The sequence below is a fragment of the Antechinus flavipes genome, chromosome 4, assembly GCF_016432865.1.
Source record: "Antechinus flavipes isolate AdamAnt ecotype Samford, QLD, Australia chromosome 4, AdamAnt_v2, whole genome shotgun sequence".
NCBI lineage: Eukaryota > Metazoa > Chordata > Mammalia > Dasyuromorphia > Dasyuridae > Antechinus > Antechinus flavipes.
In genome coordinates this window covers 476,014,760-476,037,020 of record NC_067401.1, presented here as the reverse complement: position 1 = coordinate 476,037,020, position 22,261 = coordinate 476,014,760, and the positions used below count along the sequence as shown (strand labels likewise).

The 22,261-nt window shown below is 47.0% G+C and overlaps 1 protein-coding gene across 8 annotated transcripts in view; it reads left to right on the top strand.

Moving 5' to 3' along the window:
* The window catches only part of ELAVL4 (ELAV like RNA binding protein 4), a 138,003-nt gene that overhangs the window by 112,480 nt on the left and 3,262 nt on the right, over positions 1–22,261 (top strand). For all 8 annotated transcript variants that reach the window (XM_051999728.1, XM_051999725.1, XM_051999724.1 and 5 more), the window contains 3 exons: positions 14,566–14,719; positions 17,267–17,492; positions 19,219–19,257. In XM_051999728.1, the coding sequence (XP_051855688.1) occupies positions 14,566–14,719; positions 17,267–17,492; positions 19,219–19,257 (419 nt within the window). The remainder of the gene's footprint in view (positions 1–14,565; positions 14,720–17,266; positions 17,493–19,218; positions 19,258–22,261) is intronic.

Genomic DNA, 22,261 nt, shown 5'->3' with positions numbered 1-22,261 from the left:
CACAGAGGGCGTGCAAATCTCTGACAATAGACTGAATTCTGGGATGGTTCACACAGAGCTGCTTGAAGACTGCACACCTGTGTGCGCACATTGCTCATACACTGTGGTGAGATTAAGGCACTTCTCATTTGGGGGCACATTTTACTCTTGCTGGGTTTCAGTTTTCTCCCTGTAAATTGTATGACTTCTGAGGTCCCTTCCTCCTTTAACTCTTATGTCCCGTGACCCCCGAGGCCCTCTGACAATTTGTGTCCCACACCCAGATTGGGATTTGAGTCCAGTCTTTCTTATTATGAAGCTGGCTCTCCATCCACTAGGCAGCACCATCCCACTGGTGATGGTAGTTGTGTGAAATGGGAGGGGTCTTGAAGAGCTTCTAGCCCAATCCCCCCCCCAGCCCCTATGTTCTGATGCTTCACCTCTAAAAGTCAATTTGTGCCACAAAATTAGCCTGATGAGGATTTTGAAATTTATATTCACCAAGGTCTTAGTTAGTGAATTTGCTTTAAATAATCATTCCTGATTTGGATTTTAAGAACAAATTAGACTATTTTAAAATTCTGTTCTAGAGTGGAGGCTTATTCCTTGAGATAGACAAGCACCACACCCCCTCACAGAGAAGTCACATTAATTCCCCACACGCACACAAGGATTAATAGGGTGTGTGTTCATAGGTAGGTGGCTGTGTACACACACACACACACACACACACACACACACACACACACACATACACACACACACACCATTGTCAAGAAAGGGATCTATCAGCCCCTTCTGAGCAGTGTTGTTTAACTTGAGGTGCTCTAGAGTTCAGATGACCTGTGGGAGAGGATGAGGAGCAGTTCTGAGCCCAGTTGTGCACCCTTCTAACTCCCCCAATTTTCCCCAGTGAATGACCTGTATGACTGGTGCAGTTCCTTGTCCCATGATCTCAAGTGTCTGGTCTCTTTTCTCCCTATTCCTTTACCATGGCTCGAGAGTCCAATGGGTAGAAACCTGGATCCGGAGCTGGGAAGAGCTCAGTTCAGATCCTGTTGTGACACTTTCCTATCTGGACAAGTCATTTTATTTCCATCTCAGTTTGTTCATCCATATATAAGGGGACAGTGATGGCTCCTTCCTGCCGAGATTCTTGGGAGGTTCAGAGGGGATGTCACATAAATCGCTGTGTGAGCTGGCCATCACTACAGTGAGGCTTGTGGCGCTGTCCAGGCTGAAGGGTGCTGACACAGGCCGTCCTCCGTCTCGGTGACTCTTCTTGCCTTTGCCGCCCTGGGACTCGTACGGACTCCTGCTTTCTGGGAGGTGGCTGGCTTGTTGCTTTCACTCCTCGTTGTGGGTGTTAAGCCAGAAAGAAGGGGAGACGGTCTTTATCTCCTGAGATGGTTTAGTAGTTATTCTGATTCTTAGTGGCTGTGTTGGAAACCTTTGGAAACATGGGTGCCATGACCACTCTGGCTTTTGCGGGGCTGGATCTTCTGTGAGGGGGTTAGGGTGGTGGCCGGGCCTGGGAAGCCTTTTTAAGCATTTGTGTGTCTGAACTGAAGTCTGAGTTGGGTCAGTGGCTGATGGGAAAAGGATTTCTTAAAAGCCAATTGTGCACCATCTGGGGCAGGCAGTTACAGAGGCAGATTAGTTCTTAGACTCCCTGGAACTGACTTCTGAAGCATCTTCACAGAGAGGGCACTTTGGCTAATCGCCTCCCAATCTCTCCTTTGGGTGCTCAGGAATTTGTGAGGGGTAAACACTCCATTGGCGTGCAGATGTAGGCATGAGGTTGGAGCTCTGGGAGACTAAAGACACTTGAGTTGACTAAAATAAGCTGATATCTAGAGGGAGGGAAGGCAAGACAAGTCAACTAGCATTTATTAATTTGCTGACTTTGTTTCATGTATTGTGCTAAGTGCTGAAAATATAAATACAAGTGAAAAGAAAATAAAAGCCAAAAACAACCCTGCCCTCAAGGAGCTTCCCTTTTAATCGAGAAGTCAGTACAACACAGAAAAGGGAGTGAAAAGTCATGGGGAGAGTAAGAGTAATGGAGATAATAAACAGCAAATAAACTGTACAGCTGTTCACTACTGTTTGAGACGCTGACAGGAGACGGGATTCTTGCCTTCATGGAGCGTTCAGTCAAGTAGGAAAGAGAATCCATGCTCTGATGCATAACTGTGTATATGTCCAAGCCCAGCCTCTGCCATATCCTGGCTCTGGGACTGGACAGGCCCGTTGTACCAGGCTCCTCTCTGACAGCTTTGTAAGTTTCAGTTATAACCTCATTGCCCAGATTATTATTAGGACCCTTGGGGACTGCTATGGATTTGATGCTCAATACCTGCTCAGTATCCTTATTGTCTCTCTCTTGTGATCAAAGGGCTGGAGGACAGAGTAGAAATGTCCTACCAAAGCCTTCTTTTATGGAGGCTCCGAAGTTCCCGGCTTTTCTTTGTTTCCTGTCAGCTGCTCTACTTGGTTTTCACTCCTCAGATGCACCAGAGAGTCCCTGGAGCTGCCCTCCCAACCCCTTTTTAGCTCCCTTTTGTGAATTATCTTCCTAAGCTCCTTGAGGGCAAGCACTGTTTCTTCTTTGTATTCCTAGCACTTAGCATAGTGCCTGACGTACAACAGGCACTTCATAAATGTTTGTTGATTATTGACTAAAAAGGAATAGAAGGATGCAAAAAGAAAGATTTAAGGAAGCAAGAGTAGATACTGACTACTCCTTTAAAATAGAAGTTCCTTGGAGGCAGGAATTCTCTTTCCTTTTGCTTAGAAAAGTACACAGAATAGTAACTGACTGGACTTTTTTCCCCTCAAGACTACTCTACATCAGCTAATTTTAGTCAGCTTATGTCTTCACTATTCCATTACTCGACTGGACACAAGATCAGAGATCTGAGTTCAAAGCCCACCTTCTACACTTACCTGTGCAGTCATGGCGGAGTCATTCAACATCTCATAGCCTAAGTTTTCTCTGCTGTAAAATGGGGAGATGATAATATTTGCAATGCTGTGTTGTGAGTAAAAGTGCTATGTAAATGTGGGTTATTATTACCATTGTGTGGGCCTGAGGAAAATGGCATTTGAGTTGGGTACCAGAGAGTGGATAGAAATCCAAGCAAAAGAGGTAGGGCGGGGGAGGAAGGCATCCGGGCTGTAAGGAACAACCTGTTCAAAGGTACATAGGTGGGACTGGAGCGTAGATTAGTAATAGGCAATAGACTGATATAAGAATGAAAACAAAGGGTGGTTCCATACTGGGAGGACCCTGAATGACATACAAAGGATTTAAATTTTGTTTAGCTGGGTTTGTAGTAGTTAGAACTTGGAATCAGGAAGGTGTAAATTTGAATCTATTTGTGTGACCACTTAATCTCTTCTCAGCCTCTGTTTCTCAATCTGTAAATTAGTATGAAGATACTAATGCTCTACTTTATAGGGTTGAAAAAGAGCAAACAAATAATATGTAAGTTTCCCATAAATTTTCAAGTATTAGTTGTTATTGTTGTTTTTGTTATTTAGTAACCGATTGGGGAAAATTGGGTTTGGAGGAGGAGGAGGAGCCATATTTGTGTGTCAAGAAGATAAGTGGCAGCCAATGAAGACTGAGTTAGGTAGAATGAGAAGACCTATTATTAAACTATTGCAGTAGTTTAGGGAGGTGATAGGGAGATCCTGGACTGAAGTAATGGGAAGAGGGAGGAGGGGCTGAAGGCGGGAGATGATACAGATGCAAGTGACAGTGGGTCTGGATCACTGAATGGGCAACAGCAGTGAAAGCTGGGGCCTGAGGTCACCCTCATGCCCTATACATGAGGAGGCTTGGAGGAGGGGCAGTTTGGGGAGGAGAGCAGGCAGTTTGATGCAATGAGGGACCCAGAGGCTACATCCAGGACTCGGGCAGATTTGGGATTCATCTCTGTAGCCAGAAGCCTACAGCCAAGGGAGAAAAGGGAGGAGGGCTGAGGGTGGATCCTCTAGGGATTCCCATGTTAGGGCTCAGGGAGAGCGGAAGGAAATGGGAGAGAAGCAGTTGTAGAGGGGGGAGAACCAGGAAACAGGAAGCTGAGGGAAGAGAAGGGGTAGTCAGCAGTGGCCAGGCCATTGGCTTTGGTCCTCTGCAACCTTCAGGATCGCCACCTTGGGAGACTGGCAGGGGGTGGGGGCGGCGAAGAGAGGAAAACCAGATAGCCAGATGGCAGGGAGTTTAGGAGGGCGTGGGCAGTGTCGTGATGGAGGCATTGGGCATAGACATTTTTTCCCAAGAAATTTAACAGTGAAGGGGAGGAAAGAGGTGGGACCGTATAGTTGGATGAAGTAGATATGTCAAGGGAAGGGTTATTTTGGGGATTGGGGAGACCTCAGCATATTTGTAGGCTGCCTCCAGAAGGAGTTGGATTGTGTGTGTGTGTGTGTGTGTGTGTGTGTGTGTGTGTGTATGAGAGAGAGAGAGAGGGAAAGAGAGAGAGAGAGAGGAAAGGAGAGGGGGAGGGTGGGAGGGGAAGGGAAAGGGGGAAAGAGGGAGGCGGAGAGAAGCTTCTGAATGCAGGCTGACGGAGGAGAAGCAGGGATCCCCTCCTGCTTAGGCCAGAGTGGGGGAAGAGTGGGTGATAAGCAAATGCTTAAAAGTTTGCAGGAATGGAGCCCAGAGCCAGGAAGCTTGATACAGATGGTCTCAGTCTCCTTAGTGAAGCGAGAGGAGACATCGGGTAGAGGATGAGGGTTAGAAGGAGGAGAGTTGGCCATAACAGATGCTCTGAGCAGGGAGACAGGGAGATGATAAGGACGGTGTTTAGGAGCTGAGAATTATTCACCTTGGTGTTCAGAACACAGAACTAGAACAGAGGGATGGGAGTTCAAAGAGGATTTCAGCTTAATTTTAAAGCCAGCTTTGCTAACAGCTTCAGTTAGTCTAAAAGAGAGTATGATGCTCTGGGAGGTCTTGGGCTCTCCATCACTGGGGGTCTCCAACCAGAAAGCGGATGGATGCTCAATGCAACGGATGGGAACCTTATCCAGATAAAGGTTGGCTGGGTAACTTCTAAAGGTCTGCCAACTCAGACTTCCTGAATGTAGAGGTAAGAGTGTTCACTGGTCTGGTAGCTGGACCAAAGAGAGCTTTAGAGGGATGGGGAAACCTGCACATGTTCCTAAACAAATGAGTAGTGCTGCTGAGGACGCTGGAGAGAAGGTTTGGATTGGAGTTAGGTCCTAGAGGAAACCAAAGGGGAGGGATTAAAGGTGATGATTAAGGGATGAGCTTCAGGAATGAATAGACTTTTTCTTTGAAGTGAGAGAAGCCAGATTGTGGGGAGCAACATAGAGGCTTAGGAAGTTCCTAAAAATCATGGGATTTAAAACTAAAGAAGGGGACCATCTAGTCCCTAAGTTTAGCTCGTATGCCATTAGGAAGTAAGGAACCATCTTGCCCAGGGGTAATGTGACATTTATGAAAACTTAGACTAGCAGCAGTTTGCAGAGTAGATTGAACAGAAGGAGGGAATGAAGTTAGGGATCCCAGCTAAGAGAAAGTTGGGAGTTTCTTTTTATTCCTGAGCTTGAGGTATGGGAATTACACCCTTCGGGACATTTTAATAACATTTAAAATAGAACTCATATATTGAGTTCATCTATTGAGTTTCCGTGGCTCATACTCCCTTCTGTGGCTCCCCAGCTTGGCGCTGTAAGCTGTTCCCCGTTCAACGCACTCTTGGGTCTGCACGCTTAGAATTGAGTTCGTGAGCCCCCATTAGTGTGTTTGCTGTTAATGGGCAGCCAAAGAACACAAGTAGCTCAGAGAAAAGACATTTATTGAGAGAGCAACAATGGAAAAAGCATGTTTGAACACACACACACACACACCACACATTAAAACAGAGAGGATACTCACACTTGTAGGAGGACCCGCATGTCCTTTCCTTTTTGTGTGTCTTCCAGTGGGGTAGCATGTTTCCTGGGAGGTTTGTTATGACCCCTGAGCCTATTTCCGTCCCCAAGTCCAGAACTGTCTCTCTTCTCAACTCATCCTCATGAAACTAAATATCTTGACATCAGCCCTTTCCCCACTTGGTGCGGTGTCACCTACCAGGCAAATGAATACACAGAAAGTTAGCAAAGCTCCCCTCCCTCTTCGTCCTCCCCCCTCCTAAGAGTTAAGTCGCTATTGCAACAGGCTTCGAAGCCTGTGTTCTTTCATAGCCGACTCTCTTTAGCTGTTTCCTGCCTAATTTCCTTCATAAAGGGTTTCTTTCTTTTTAAATGGCCACCCCACCAGGAGCTTGGCCAGTCTTTGGTCAGCCAATGATCTTCTAATCTTATCATTCTTGATCAGAAACTGTATAACGTATAAGAAGTTAACAAGGTGTCAACCTTTAAGGCTGTAAACCTTGAATCTCTTGACTTGTTCTTAGCTTTGGCGATTTCATTAGCTAGGCTGGGCTGGGGTGGTGGTGATAGGAGGACTCAGCGGATTAAGGCATCTTCATCATTTTCTCCCAGTTAATAATTCATTTTATAAAAATAAAAATCTCTACAAGTCTGTCATTTAGCTGTTCTAATAGCCAATCAATAAGCATTTATTAAATGAGTTTGCAAAGATAAAAATAAGGTCTTCAAAGATCTTCCATTTTATTTTATTTATTTTTTTGCTGAGGCAATTGGGGTTAAGTAACTTGCCCAGGGTTACACAACTAGGAAGTCTTAAGTGTCTGAGGTCAGATTTGAACTCAGGTCCTCCTGACTTTAGGGCTGGTGCTCTACCCACTGTGCCAACTAGCTGCCCCGATCTTTCATTTTATTAAGAGAAATCTTAATACTCAGGTAAGTAGATACAGAATACATTCAAAGAGACTCCCAGGTTTGCACTCACAGTCACCCTCCAGCTTCCTTAGCAGCAGCCCTTCCTGGCCTGCTCTGGGGGCGCTCTTTCCCTGAGCAGTCCTCCATTCCCTCCCAGCGCCCTGCCCCCCATAGGTGTCCTTCTCGTTCCGTTTTCACTCCCACTTTTTGGCTCCCATTGTATTTTATCTTCCCCATAAGAGAGTAAGGGCAGCCAGCTGCACAGAGCGCCAGGCCCTCTTCTTCCCGAATTCAAATCTGGCCTCCAACGCAGGGGCCCCGGGGGGCTCCCAGGCACTTAGGCAGTAAGCCCAGACTACAGAGATGCTCGTCCGAGGAGGGCGGTGATGAAACGGGAGGCCAGGGGCCTGGAGAGCAAACGCCGCAAAGGTAGCAGTGGGCCGCCGGCGAAGAGTGGGCCCTGCTCTCCTGGATGTGGCCCATGGGGGAACTGCCTGCGCCTGTCCGAGGGGCTTCCTTCCTGCTTTGAAAAGTGGCCCAGTCAGGGGCTCAGAGTCAGGGAAAGGGGACAAATTCTTACATGAAAACTGCTAATCATGATAAACTACAGACGTGACAGAAAGGGTCTTTTGTACAGACAGCTCCGCATTTGAACCTTACATTCTATAGGGCAGTTGTGGCAGATGTGAAAATGCCCTATGTACAGATAAGGGAACAGAGGCTCAGAGAGGTTTAGCCCCTTGCCTGTGATCACACAATACCCCAGGCCTTTCTCATCATTAAGTCCAGTTCTGTCTCCTGTAGAGCAGGAGGAGGAGGGGACACCTGCACGTGTAATCCCTGCTGGAGAAATACAGAGATCGGGATGGCAGGCCTAGCCCTTGGGCTCCCAGTCTCGGAGGGGAAGAAGACATTCACAGGCATTTTTCTGGTGCATCAGGGTTCAAGGGTGAGAGGTGCACAGCCTGTGCTCAAAACCCACCTCTGCTCCTTGGACAAGTCAACCCTTATCCTGCTTGAGCCTCAGTTTCCTTTTCTGTAAAATGAGGCTGCTTGAGGTTTCTTCCAGCTCCAAACCTATTTACATACTGCATTCTTTGGCCCTTATGATGGAGGTAAAGGCATCTGGGTAGAACATTGGAATTGGAGTCAGAGACCTGTGTTTAGATCCTGCCTCGGCTATGTAATAGGCATGTGTGACCCTGAACAAGTGACTTAACCTGTCTGCCTCAGTTTCTTCATCTGTCAAATGGGGATAACAGTTGCATGTCCCTCCCTGGGTGGTTGTGAAGACCCAGTGAGATACTTGTAAGGCACTTAGCATGGAACCTGCAGCAGAACCAGCTGATAGAAATGTTAGCGGTTATTCTTCTTAAGTCACATTCGTAAGGGGCTTTGCCGCCCTTATAAGCCCTGCATCAACCCTTGCCACTGGTGTCCTTCAGGGTGGGAGACTCAGGGATAGAGGGATCTCTTAGGGCTGGGAAGAAGTATTTGGAGGGAGGGGATGGCAGTGAGTGGGAGCACTGGACGTGGGCCTTAAAGCAGAGAAATTTCAGTAAACAAAGCTGAGCTTGGTCCAAAAAGCCATTGTGGATTTGGAGGACAGTAATACAAAAGCTGGGAGGCTGGAGAAAACAGGATTAAGGCTCGGTTGGCACACGGCGCAAAGGGATGAGGCCTGGAATAAAGTTGGAAAGGGAAGTCTGGGCCAAATTGTGGGTTTGGAGAGTGATTTCCATAGAAGCACGGGGCATTTGTGGCATTGTGGGTAGAGAATCTGACATGGAAATCAAAAAGAGCTGGGTTCAGATCCTGGCTCGGGCACTCATTAGCGGATACCACGTGCCCTCCGGGAGGTTCTGGGGGGAAGCGATGATCAGGGGGCCTCGTCAGGGCTGTGGCACTGAAGGACTGAGTGGGGGAGAATTGGAAGTTGTTGTGCCCGCAGGTGGTTGGCTTGGCCCCACCTTTGTTGCTGAGTGTCATTGGGCTGTTTTAAAGGTCATTCCCATGCGCCTTCTTCGGGGAGGGAGCTCGTGAAGTCCTGGCATGGGGAGACGAGTCAGAACAGCAGTTAAATGCGTCACTGCCAGCCTGTGGGAGGGAGCTACCTGGATGCCAGGGGGGGATCCGGGTGTCTTCAGTGAGCTCACAGTCCCTGGGACCCACCACTGGTTTTCCCCAGGTTGTTCTGAGGCAGTGGCCATCGTGACTTAGGGACTAGGGAAGGATCGAGACAGAAGTATGTTTCCCTGGTTTACCGTCACAAAAGTATACATCTGGGAGGGGAGCGCTACTGTACATTTGATACCAGTTGTACAGTAATGAGTTGCTCATCAGTGAAGGTGTGCAAGGCTGAATGAGCCTCATCAAAGACACTGCATTCCTGTATAAGATAGAATGGAAAGAACCATGAACTTGGGATCAGAAGGATGAAGGTTCAAGTTGCAGCTCTTACATTTTGTGGCCAAATCCCTTCTCTCTGGGCTGCGATATTCGTTCTCAGTAAAGCACAGAGGGTTGGATTACACGATCTCTAAGATTTGTCCCAGCTCTGACAGGTGGTGAGCTCTGCACTCAGACTGGAATAAAAGGCACTGAGAAGACCGAGATGAGACAAGCCCTGGCCTGGAGGAGCTTACGCTCTCTTAGAGAATATGGTCTGGGCACTGGCAGGCAAGTGGGAGGATAATGAAGGGGATGCAGGGAAGGCCTCTCCTAGGAGGCAGCCCCCAAGCTTACCTGCAGATAGGGCACAAAACCATTGCTCCCCGTGGCCGGAGGTGGGTCTCGGGACACTTTTCCTCCAAAGCTGCATCCCCCTCCTCAATTGCAGCGGGTGTGTACCAGAGATGAGACGGCCCCGGGCTCTCTTCTGGGGACTTCCGTCTTTCCTTGTCCTTGCTTCTCACGGTTCTTTTAAAGTCATCTCCCTAGGACTGTTCAAAATGGTTTCCTTCTGTTCAATTGTCACCCTCCCTTTAAAAAATTGAGCTTTATGGCCCTTCTCCTGGGGTCCTTTGTAAGATGAGAAAAGAGACATATAAGCCAGAGCTCATAGCCAGGTATGAGTCATGATATGAAAACTTGGAGTCAAAAAGACCTGAGTTCAAATTCTGACTTAGCCATTCATTAGCAGTGAGATTCAACACAAAGTCACCTGAACTCTCTTAGCCTCAGTGTTCTTATCTGTGACATGGGGATAATAGCATTTCCCTCACAGCATTAAGATTGTTACTAACTGGCTATGTGACCCTGGGCAAGTTATTTAACCATGTTTGCCTCTGTTTCCTCATCTGCAAAGTGAACTGGAGAAGGAAATGACAGATCCCTCTAGTATCCCTGCCAAGAAAACCTCAAAGGATGTCAGTAGCAACAAGATCAACAGCAACAACGCAGGGTTGTTGGGGAGCCCAAATGAGTTAATGTATGTAAAGCACTTTATAAGCTTTGCAGAGCAATATAAATGCTGACGATTAGCTTGAAATCTGGTTAGTGACTATGTCAGCAAGAATGATGAGAGCCCTGGATGTAGAGGCCGAGGCCTTAGGCTTGTTCTCTTTGCTGCTGCTGGATTCTTTGGCCACCGCCTCTCTTCCTTTGGGGCTCGGTTTGCTCCTTTTAAGGGGAAGTCCGTGGATGTTCTATCCGAGGGGTTTTCCAGCTCCCATCCTCTGGCTGTCCTGCCCAGCGGAAGAAAGCCCCGTCCGGGGCAGGGGCCATCCAGCTTCGCTCACCAGTTTCCGTGGATAAGGAGCTCGTGGTCTCACAAAGCAGCCCTTTCTGCTGCTCAGTAGTTCTGTTTGTTGCAAAGCTTGTCCTGTTATTTAGCCCAAAGTGGCGGCCTCCTAACTGCCCACCCTGACCCCACCAACCCAGAGCGTGATTACTTGCTTCGGATTAATAAGTGCTCGTTCAGTGACTGAAGGGCGTATGGTTTTAAGTAAGGAGTCCCCTGTTTCAGTAAAATGATTTCATTTTGTCAGACTTCAGTCTGTGGATTTTGGCGTTACATTGATGTGAGACTTCTCAGTGGGTGTCTTGCTACCTGTTAAGGACCAAAGAGGGAAGGTCGGCGTGGATGCTTCTGGAAGCTTTTGGAGAGTCCTTGGTACAAAGGGAAGTCTCTCCCTCCTCTTCCCCTGTCTCAGGTTTGGTGATGATCACAGAAAATGGATCTGGAAAGGACCTTAAAAATGATTTAAATGCACTCCTAATACCTTTCCCAGGACCATGTTCCCAGTGACTGATGGGTCATGGCAGCGGAGGGAGCGTACACACTGAGAGGTCCCCTGCTGATGAAAACTTAGGTTTGGACCAAAACCAGGTAGCTAGCCAGCCATGTCCTCTCAGAGGGAAATAAATAATAAACCCCCTCACTTCTCCAACACTTTTCAAGTTTGTCCTGTAACTGCTAGGTAGCACTAGTTGAGCGTGCACAGCCTTGGACCTGGAGTCAGGAAGATAACACTTAGTAGCTGTGTGATCCCGGGCGTCACGTGGCCTTTTTGTTTCTCTCAGTTTCCTTATCCAGAAAATGAGGATAACAATAGCACCGGTCTCTCAGGGCTGTTGTGAGGATCAAATGGGATATATTTGTAAAGCTTTTTGCAAACCTTAAACTGCTATTTAATTTCTATTGTTATCGTCAGCTGTTTACAAAGTAATAATAATAATAGCAGCTAACATTTATATGGTATTTACTGTATATGAGACATTGTGCTAAGCACTTTATAATTATCAGCTCATTTGACCCTGACAACTACTCTAGGAGGTAGGTACTAATATTACATCCATTTTTCAGTTGAGAAAACTGAGGTAATAGGGATTTTCCCAGAGTCACACAGCTAGAAAGTGAATGAAGCCAGATTTTAATTCAAGTTGTCTTGATCTGCCAGATCTGGCAGTCTGTAGCTGCCACCCAGAGTAGTGCCCACCATGTGCCAGGAACTGAGAATCCAAAGACAAAAATGAGACCCCTTCTGATCTCAGAGGGCGTACGTTGTCTCAGTGGACACAGTTTGTAAACAGTAGATATAGAATACATGCAGCGAGTTGAGTTCTGACCTTTATACCCTGGCACCAACTGCAGGCTAGTTGACAGGATTGGGAGAATAGCCTCTCTTCCCTCCAAAGCAAGAAGGATCCATCCGCCTCAAGGTAGGAAGTTTTTAAGTGGAGGTCGGATGCTCCCCGGCATCTCTTCATTTCAGGACACTGAGGGCGGACAGAGTCCTTCGGAATGAGTTCAGGGGATCCCCCCAAGGTACAAGCCAGCCGTACTGTGAATGTCCATTTGTTGTCTCCAGGCACTGGGTATTCAGAGAAATGGCTAAGGTGGTTGTCTCTGGCCATGGACAAAGGGACCAGACTCCCAAAAGGTGGCCTGTGCTAGGCTGTCCACCTTTCCTGTGCTTGCAGCTGGACGGTAGGACTGCTGGTCAAGCCAAGGGCGGGGTCAGCCTCCGAGAGGCCCCTTGCCCTTTTCCCTTCAATTAGAATGCCCCACGGCAGGAAGGAGCTGCCCTGAAAGATAATGAGGTGCCCATCCCTTAAGCAGGTGCTGGATACCTCGAGGATGAGGTTCATGGGTTTTACTGCTTCCTTTTGTTTTTGTTTCCAGCACCTGGTGCCACGTGAGGTAGTGTTTGTGAGGCCCCAGCACACAGATAGAGGCTTGATAACCAGTTTTTATTCCTTTCTCCTTCCCTCTGTAGCACAGTGCCTAATGCAGTGTAGGTACCAAATAAATAAATAAATACTTCCTCATCCAGCATAGTAACCAGTGCATATTAGAGCCTTTATTAAGGCTTATTTTTTCCCTTCCCGATCCCCTCCTAGCACAGTTCCTGGCACCAGCTCAGGTGTTTAGGAAATGTTTGTTGATTGACTAGATTCTGGGATTCTAATAATGTAGTAAGAGGAAACATCTCTTTGCTCTGAGTTCTGCCGTCTTAGCCTCGTCTTTCGTGGTAGGGACATGGGCTGTCCCTCTCTTGGCCTATTCACGTGCCCCTGCGTAATAACTTCTGAGGGTTAGCCCCAGCATCTTCTAGACCTGGGTTGTTCCTCTGGGGCTCTTGGATGGTGCCTGCTTAGAAGGGCTAAGACAAGGACTACAGATGGACCTAAAGAGTTCTTAACTTACTTTATACACAGCCTCTTGGATTGGCTGGGACCCAGCTCAGGAGGGCTGGTTTCCGACAGCCAACAGCCCAGGCTGGCCCGGGGCGGAAGCCTTATTGCTACCTGCCCTTATGGTGGAGGAGCCCTCTGACCCCTCTTGTCTCCCCCAGCCCAAAGTCCCAGTGCCAAATGCTGCAGACCACCGCCTCTGCCTCCATCAGCAGGAGCTAACATTAGTCACACTCACCCCATCTCTCTGTTGAGTCAATGCCTATTTTTAGAGATCAGAGAAAGAGAGCCATCATTTGTGTCATGGGGAGGGACTTGGGGCCTAACGGAGGGTACCGAGGAGAGAGGGGGGCCCTTCCCAACACACATCCACCAACCCCAGACTCTTTCCCAAACGCGCCGGCCCCCATGCAGTGAAAACATGGCTTCTGTGATCAGTCCCGCATGAACCACCTCGCTGTGCTCACACACGTGTGTACCCATGAGTGCACATGGCAGGCGTGCCCCAGTCAGGTGTTTGTAGTCTGGGTTAAATAAGATTGCTTGCCGAGGTGCGCTCCCGTGCTCCTTGTGGCCAGGCCGCTGTCCAGCAGCAGGAGCAGCAGCAGGCAGGCGGGAGAGCCGGCCAGCTCTATTTTGAGCCGTGCCCGCCCTAGAAATAGCTGGAGCGAGAGAGACTGGCTGCAAAGCATCCTCACCAACACTGGGTGTTGTTTGTCTTTTGAATTTAAAAAAATAAAAAATAAAAATAAATTTTTTTAAAAATCTAAAATTAATGACTACTGAAATGTGCTTTGCTTATGTGTACGCTGCAGATTTGGCTCCTTGCAGATGGAATTTCAGATCTGTTTACACGTCTCTGTTAGCATTTTGGAAGAAAACAGTTCACAGAGATCCAGGGAGATAATTTTTTCCCTGAAATCGCACCTCCTCTTTGGTGTACCAGTGGGCTATCACTTCCCTCGCTGCCCTGCTTGGCCCCCTTACGGGTGCTCTGGAAGCAGCTGGGTTGACTACCCTGGTACAGATGTGCTCGGGGGGACGGAGGGTTGGGTGGTCCTCTGAGCCCTCCCAGACAGAGTTGGGGAGAAAAAGGGATGGAGCTGGCCAGGAGCTCGGTATTTTCCATGACTTTGTAAGGGAGGATGGCTGGCAGACTTTGAGGAGTCGGAGTCTGTGCAGAGATAAGGGAGATGGGATTGGTGGTTCCTTTACCTGCTGATTCACGTGCCCCAGAACCCTGGCCGTGGGCTTACTTCATGTAAGCTTGAGGAGAGCTTTCCTGGCTCTTGGGAGGACTCTAGAAGGGGAATTATTTAAGGTGGCACACGGGGCCAGGTCATTGGAGCCAGGCTAGAACTTGAGTGACTGGAAAGGGCAAAGGGTGGCTGGGCAGTGGGCACTATAGCCTGAAGGTGAACTCATTCTCTCCTCTTTCCCTTCTTCCTCCTTTTTTCTTCCTCTTCTTTCTCTTCTCTTCTTCCTCCTGCTCATCCCTCCTCCCTTTCCTTTTCCTCCTCCTTTCTCTTTCTCTCCCTCCTCCCTCTTTCTTCTCTTCCTCCACCTTTTCCTCCTCTTCTCTTCCTTCTGCTTCTTTTTCTCCCCTCCTCCTCCTCTTCCTTCCAGGTCTCCTATGCCCGTCCAAGCTCAGCATCCATTCGGGATGCAAACTTATACGTCAGCGGTCTCCCAAAAACCATGACCCAGAAAGAACTGGAGCAGCTCTTCTCGCAGTACGGCCGTATCATCACCTCTCGCATCCTCGTGGATCAAGTCACAGGTTCACTGGGGGGCTTTTTCCTTCACCCCTACCTGCCAGCTTCTGTCTGTGGTGCTGAAGCACAGGCCCTGTTCTCAGCTCATTTCCTCCAGCCGGGTTTAGCAGGGTTTAAAGGATGAGCCAGGCGGGCTAGTTTAACCCTTCTGCGTCCAGGTCCCCTTTATTTTAGCTCTCACATTTTGTACCATAAACACACACTGCATATGCACACATTTGCTTGCAGGCTTATTTCTGGATTCATGACTTCACAAGGGTGGTCATTCCATTCACCAGCACAGGTGGGAGTCATCTCAGCATCTTGCTGTTGATTTAGGCAATATACCTGATACATAATAGGTACTTGATAAATGCTTGTTTGTGCAATGGAAGCTCTCATATCTTCGAGGCAATATGATATAAAGGGAACCAGTTTTAAAGCTGGAGGACCTGGATTCAAATCTTAAACATTTAATTTCTTGTGTGACCTCTCCAGACGTCAGTTTCCTCCTTTGTAAAAATCTAATAAAAAAGGCATTTTTAAATATAACTGCTAAGCAATAGGGTTACCCCTCCCCCCCCCAAAAAAAAAGCCCACACAAGTCTCTATCCTTAAGGAGCTCATGCTCTAACCAGAAAGATAATTGTAAATAGTAAGTAGGGATAAGATAGACAAAGAGTAGATGGTAGCAGAGGTTGGGAAGTGAGTGGGACCACGTGAGCCTTAAAGGCAGACAGGTATTCCAGGACAGGGCAGGAGGAAAAGAGGAAGCCCACTTTCAGTGACCTCCAGCTTCCTTCTAGCTTGAAATTTGATCCCAAGAGCCTATGAATATCTAAAGATTGTAACCTTGCTCAGAGATAGTGGCTAAGCTTCTGAGCTCCATTTCAAGCCAGGAATGACCTCAGGCACTCAGTCAGTTGTCAACAAGCGTCCTGTAAATACTGTTCTGTGTTCTACCTTGGGAAAGAATAATCAAATGAATTCTTGGTCCCTGCCCTTAGGGAGCTTATGTTCTATTAAAGGCCTCAAGTCATGTTTAAGGGAGGTGTCTGTGTATGTATAGTCCCCTGTGTTTAATGTGTTTGTGTGTGTGTATATACGCATACATATGTATAAATTATCTATATCTACATCTCTATCTATAACCTCCAAAGTGGGTGTAGAAACACAGAGACACACATATATCTTCCTTGATGTCTAGTTTGCTCAGCAACAAATGGATGAAGGTGACTGGTTGAATTAAAGTATTTTTAAGTTCATTTTAACACCTCCTTTTACACATGAGGAAATTTGGCCAGAGATCCCACAGTGACCCTGTTAGCAAAGTTGGCATTTAAAACCAGGTCTTATAACTGAAAAAATTAAAGCTAATCATCCCCCTTTAAATAAGCTCTTACCTTTTCCTTCTCCCCTTCCAGGGGTGTCCAGCTCTTTGCCTACGCTAGATAGTAGGCTCATCATTAGCAGGGTATGTAAGGATACAGGTAATACAGACCAGCTTTGTGGCAGGTACCACATGGGACCCTCCCCCCTTTGGCGTGAGTGTCCCAACTGCCCTAGAGGCTGCTTACCAACCAGCCCCCTTGCATCTGAGCCCCATGCCAATGCAGCCTTCACCCTGTGAGCCTTCAGCACTTTACCAAGAGGGTATTTAATATGTTTGCATTAGAGTCCTTTTGGTAGATGCTTTAGTAGTGGATCAAAAGGAACATCTTCTCCCGTGGCTCCAGAGAGTGGGAGGAGGACCCTGGTCTTCCTGCCAGAAAAGATCATAGAAATCTTTGGTCAAATGGTAGCCATCCAGTTTCTTGGAAAGGGAAGCCCCCTCCTGCCCCTGGCATTTTGTTCTCCTTTGGAAGGCTCTGTATGCTAAGAAGCTTCCTTGAAATGAAACCTCAGTTTACCTTTTGGAGGCCTCCCTTCCTTGTTGAGTCCTGCTTTTTGGGTCCAGCCACAGCAGTTTTCATCCCTCCCTCAGATGTCAGCCTTGAATCCAGATCTGGTGTCCATCTGAGTTCTGGTTCCATTAGTTGGGTCCCCAGACCCAACTGTGCTCTGGATGTTCTCTAGGACTAAATGCTAGGGTCTTTAGGGTCCCACTCACTAGGAGGCCCAAGTCTGTGTCCTTCCCCTATACTTATTGTATGAATTACCCAACCTCTCTGAGAGTCACTTTGCTCCTACTGTAGAAGAGAACCCCCATTTGGACCCAGAATCCCTGAACCTGACTGGGCCCCATCTCCTTTCTCTGCCCCGCCTCAGGTGTGGCTACTCAGACTAGCATTAGCTGGAAATGTTCCTCTTCATAGGTAACATGCATTTAGTTTTGACAAAGCATTTATTAAGTACCTACTGCATGCTGAACCCTGTACAGCTTGCCAGAAGAGATCACTCATTCCATCGGCAAACATTTATGGAATCCTTACTTGGGCTGGGCCGAGAGTAAAGCCTCAAGGAGCTTATGTGCTTTCAAATGAGATGGTATGGGGTCCGTTTCTTTTTTCCCTTCGGACCTGGATGATTCTGGTTTTTTGCTGCTTTTTTAACCTGGTCTCCTTCCTGCCCAGGTGTCTCTCGAGGTGTGGGATTCATCCGCTTCGACAAGAGAATAGAGGCAGAAGAAGCCATCAAAGGCTTGAATGGCCAGAAGCCCAGCGGTGCTACGGAACCCATTACTGTGAAGTTTGCCAACAACCCCAGCCAGAAAACGAGCCAGGCCCTGCTCTCCCAGCTCTACCAGTCGCCCAATAGACGCTACCCGGGGCCTCTGCACCACCAGGCCCAGAGATTCAGGTACGGGAGAGCGAGGCCCCCAAGGGCCGGGCTGCCAGAGCCTGGACTAAGGCCATGCAGGCGTGCAGACATCGCTTTTCTGGGGTCATCGGATCAGTGAATCCCATCAGTGAATGGGGTCGCCCTCAGCTCTCATACTTTTTGACTGTGGAGAGAGACAAATAGATGGGGTTGGGAGAGGGGAAGACAGAAAGAAAGAGGGAATTTTAAAAAATAATTCTATTTTATTCTGACATTCACTTTTTAAAATGTTGAGTTCCCAATTCTCTCTCTCCCTCCAACCCTTTCTCCACCCACTGAGAAGGCAAGGAATATGATAGAATTAAAAAAGCAAAAACAGACCCAAAAAACCCAGTGAGATTAATTACTAAAATAAGGTCATCTGTTCACTATGACCTTAGGCCGGACACTTCCTTCTGTGGTGGGGAGTGGACTGGATGACCTTCTGACCCCGAAGGCTTCTTCCTCTGACTTTTCACCTGGCATCTCAGGCAAAGGGCAGAGTCTGGTTCTGTTCCCCAGCAAGTAGCTCCCATTGGGGCACGCAGCCTTGATCCCAGCTGCTGTGTCTACCCTAAGATCCTGGTGGCCTAGAACACAATTTGGGAAGCTTTATTCCAGCCCTAATTAGCTTCCTGGGGTCATTACCACCGGATGTCTGCTTCTGATGGACAGAAGCCCTATGTAGCTGCTCCCCCTTTTTTTGGTGGGGGAGCGGGGAATCTTCCTGTGACTTACTTAGTTGAAGGCCTGGTCTGTCACTAATGGGAAGGGGGAGCTATTCTCTTAATGGCCCCTAATACATTTCCTGTAACACTCTCACCCCCCTTTTTCCCTCCCCCTTTCATTCTCCTCCCTTAATTAAAGGGTGATTTTCATTATCCAGGATCTCCTAGGAATGTAGCAGGAAGGACTGGCCTGGGGTGGGGGTCAAGAGAGACAATTAGCTTTTTTGGAGTCCTCTCCATTGCCAGGAATAATAATGGGAGCTGAAATTGCTAATGATTTCTTCCTCACCAAGCATCCAAGTCACCTAATTTTTACTTTGTGTGAGCGCACATACAGTATTTATGTAAAAAACCCTCTCCTGGAGGTTTCTAATAATGGAAACCATGGCTACTGCTGCCCCCGGGGTGGGAGCAGCTTTTCCCGGGGAGGGCGGGCTGGGAGGTGGCTTAGAGCCTGCTGGCCATTCACCCAGGAAGGGTGGTTTGGACGAGCCCCTTTCAGCTCCTGCTTGGGCTTTTTTGTTCTTCTCTGCTCCTTTCTGCCCTCCACCACTCCAAAAAAGGGATAAGTTCGGAAGGGTGCAGATGGGTGTGCCACTGGTTCATTTCAAACAGAAATCTTTTATCCACAAGTTTGATCGCAGGGAAACAGCATGAACCATTATTTTATACCCAACATAAAATTCAGAAATTAAGGAAAAAGGCCCAGAGGGTGGAGTGGGATAAGGAATGATTTTTAGTTGCCACTACAGACCTGGAAAGAGAGGGGGCGAGACAGAGACCGAGCAGGCTTTTTTCCCCGAGTGGCTCTCCACCGGGCATCCCACCATGTTGAGGGCCTGAGAGGGGCAGCTGCCACTCGTGGAGCTTAGGAGGCCTTTTGGGGGAAGTGCTTGAGCGTCTCTTCTCTGACAAGGGGGCCATCAGAATGAATCGTTCCATTGCTCAATCTTGCCATCTGTGAGAAATTAACCCCGAGACCCTCCTTCTCTTTTCAGGCTGGACAATTTGCTTAATATGGCCTATGGCGTAAAGAGGTAATTAAGACTCCACAGATCGCCAGATGTCCGTGTTGGCACAGATGGGTGCTATAATTTATTATTTTTTTTAATTCACTAACTTTCGAAATTTCTTTAATTACTTTTTTCTTCCACCAGCATGTCAAATCCTTAATTTTTAGTTCGGACTTCAGTTGGTTTTTGTTTCTTTGGTTTTTGTTAAGGGCGCGCAGAGAATGCGTGCATCTCACTTTTTTTTTCTTTGATTTACAGGTGGGCCTCTAACTTGGTTCAGGTGTCACAGCTATAGTGCCTTGGCTTAAGAATGTCCTGGCTCTCTAATGACCGCTTTTAGGAGAAAAGCATCTGTGTTTTCTCCAGCTAATTTTGCAAACTCGAACAATGTGGGGATAATGGCAAGAGTTCTGGGCTTTGGAGTCAGCCCCAAATCCTGGCTCTGCCTCCACTGACTACCTAGATGGCCTTGGGCAAATAATTCCAACTTCAGAGGCCTCTGAGGTCCTTTGAACAGTAGTTCAAACAGTGCCCAGATACCATTAGAAGGCACAGACTCCTACAAATGACATTATTGACAGGACAATAATCTGACGTGATTACATCAGATTAAACAATTTTACTTACCATAGTTGACAATTCCACAACGGCCATGGAAAGACTCGGGTCAGAGGTGGCCGACCGTGACTAAGAGGCGGTTGCAGGGGTTGCCTCTGTCCCCTGCCTCCTAACTTCACCTTTAATTGGGCTCTGGAGTGTAACTGTGTACACCTTAACTGATCTTGGGCGTCTTCTGTTCACAGGTTTAACCTATACCAACTTTCTTTTGGTTCTTTGCGTTCTTTTGTTGTTTCATTTCAAGAAGTTTGGGGGCTCGGGTTGGGGTCAGGGGGTCAGCTTGGACTCCAGGTCGAGGCTCGATCTCAGAACTCCTCGTCCTGCATCCACGGGAGTTTCCCTGACGGGTGGGCGGGGCGGAGCAGGTGTGGGTGTCCTGTCAATGTGACCTGTCCTTTGACTCGTGTTTGTGCCTTACCAACTGACTAGACACACATGGTCTTCCCTTCTCCTTCAGTTAGTGCCTGATTCCCACACCCCTCCCACGTCTGGGCGAACATTTACACTTTTTAACCAGACAACGTTTTAACCACCCATCCCTACCCTGTACGGTAAGTGACTCCCTAAATACAAACTCTCAGCCTTCACCATAGACTTGCGTCACAAGCCTGAGGAGAAGGAAGAGTACCTCTTGTTCTTGTGCCCCAGCATTCTCCTCTCCCTCTCACGTCACCTCTTCAGCCCCTGTCTTGAAGGCCAAACATAGCCAGACGTGCTGTAGTGTGGAGAAAGGGAGGCTGAGGGCATGTGCTGAAAGTGAGTTAGGGTCACCTTCCTGGTACCTCTAGTTTCATCCCTAGTCTGGCACCTTGAACATATCAAGTGATTGCTAATAAACTTTTTAAAAATATTCAAGATCAAAATGACAATTACACATGGCCAACTTTCCAGATTTTAATTTTTTAAAATTTAATTAAATAAAAAGATTGTTAAAAATAATTAAATAACATTTTATAAATTAATTTTAAAATACTTTAAAAATAAAATTTATTTTAATTTTTATTTACTTATATAATTTATTTTTATAATAAAATATAATTTATATAATAAAAAATAATTTTAAAATTTAAAAAATAGTATTTCTGCAGCACCTACTATATGTTGTAAAGCACTATTCCTAAGGTCAGGTTCTCTGAGTGCACAGAATCCCTGGGATGAGATGACTAGGATTTTGTAGTGAATATACTTGTCACTGCAGTTCTCCATGTGAGGTGGGAAGGAACAGCCTACTTTGTAGGGAAAGAGGCCTTTGTTCACATCTCAACCCCTTCCCCTCGCTAAACCTCAGCTCCCTCATCTGTGAAATGAGGTCCATTGGCCTCCACCACGGTTGTAGAGAGGAAGATGTTCTTGCAAGCCAAAAGGCACTCGAGGGAGGTGGTAGTTACTACTCTGTCCTGCAGAGAGAGGGTCTGCATTCAGGGAGGTTTCTTGAGGATTATATGGCCTTGGGCACAGTCTTTCCAGCTTTTTGACCCCCTTAAAATGGTCCCCAGACTTTTCTCTTAACAAACTGCCAATGGACAAAGTTTGGGCCAACTCAGGGAGTTTCCTAATTAATAAGGTCATTGACACCCACCCCCCCAAAAAAAAATTGAATAAACTCTGAAGTAGAATTTCAGTTTTCTAAGAACCCAGTTAGAGCAGGCACATTCACCAATCCATCCAATGGTCTTCCTTTCAACACTCCCCTAATAGAGAGGTGGGAAGGGCTGAGGCTTCCAGACTGGAAGGGCAGGAAGGGGCAGAATTTCCAGGGCCTTCTTGCAGTGATAGCATGATATGCAGAACCAAAGGTCCAAAGTTGAGTAAAGTTGTGAAATGATTAGCCTTTCATGGATTCTGTCAATACAAAGTTATTATTAAATAAAATAAAATTTAAAAAAAAAAAGAAATGATTAGCCTTTGGGGTGACCATCAGAGGAGCCCTTTTTTTCAAGGCCAATCTTTTTTTAAATTATGAGTAATTATTTTTCAATTAACAAGAAATTTATTCTCTTCCTTTTCTCCATTAAAAAAAAAACAAAGAAAACTTGTAACACAAAAACTCTCCATTCTTCTAAATGCAAATGGAATATGTAAAGAGAAATCTTTTTTATTGAAGCTTTTTATTTTCAAACATATACGAGGATAATTTTTCACCCTTAACCCTTGCAAATCCTTGTATTCCAATCCCCCCTCCCCCTTCCTCCCATCTTCTCTCCTAGATGGCAAGTAATCCAATATATGTTAAAGATGGTAAAATGTAAATCTAATAGAGGCATATGTATTTATACAATTATCATGCTGCACAAGAAGAATTAGATCAGAAAGGAAAAAAATGAGAAAAAATAAAATGCAAGCAAACAACAACAAAAGAAGTCAAAATGCTATGTTGTGATCCACACTCAGTTCCCACAGTTTCCTCTCA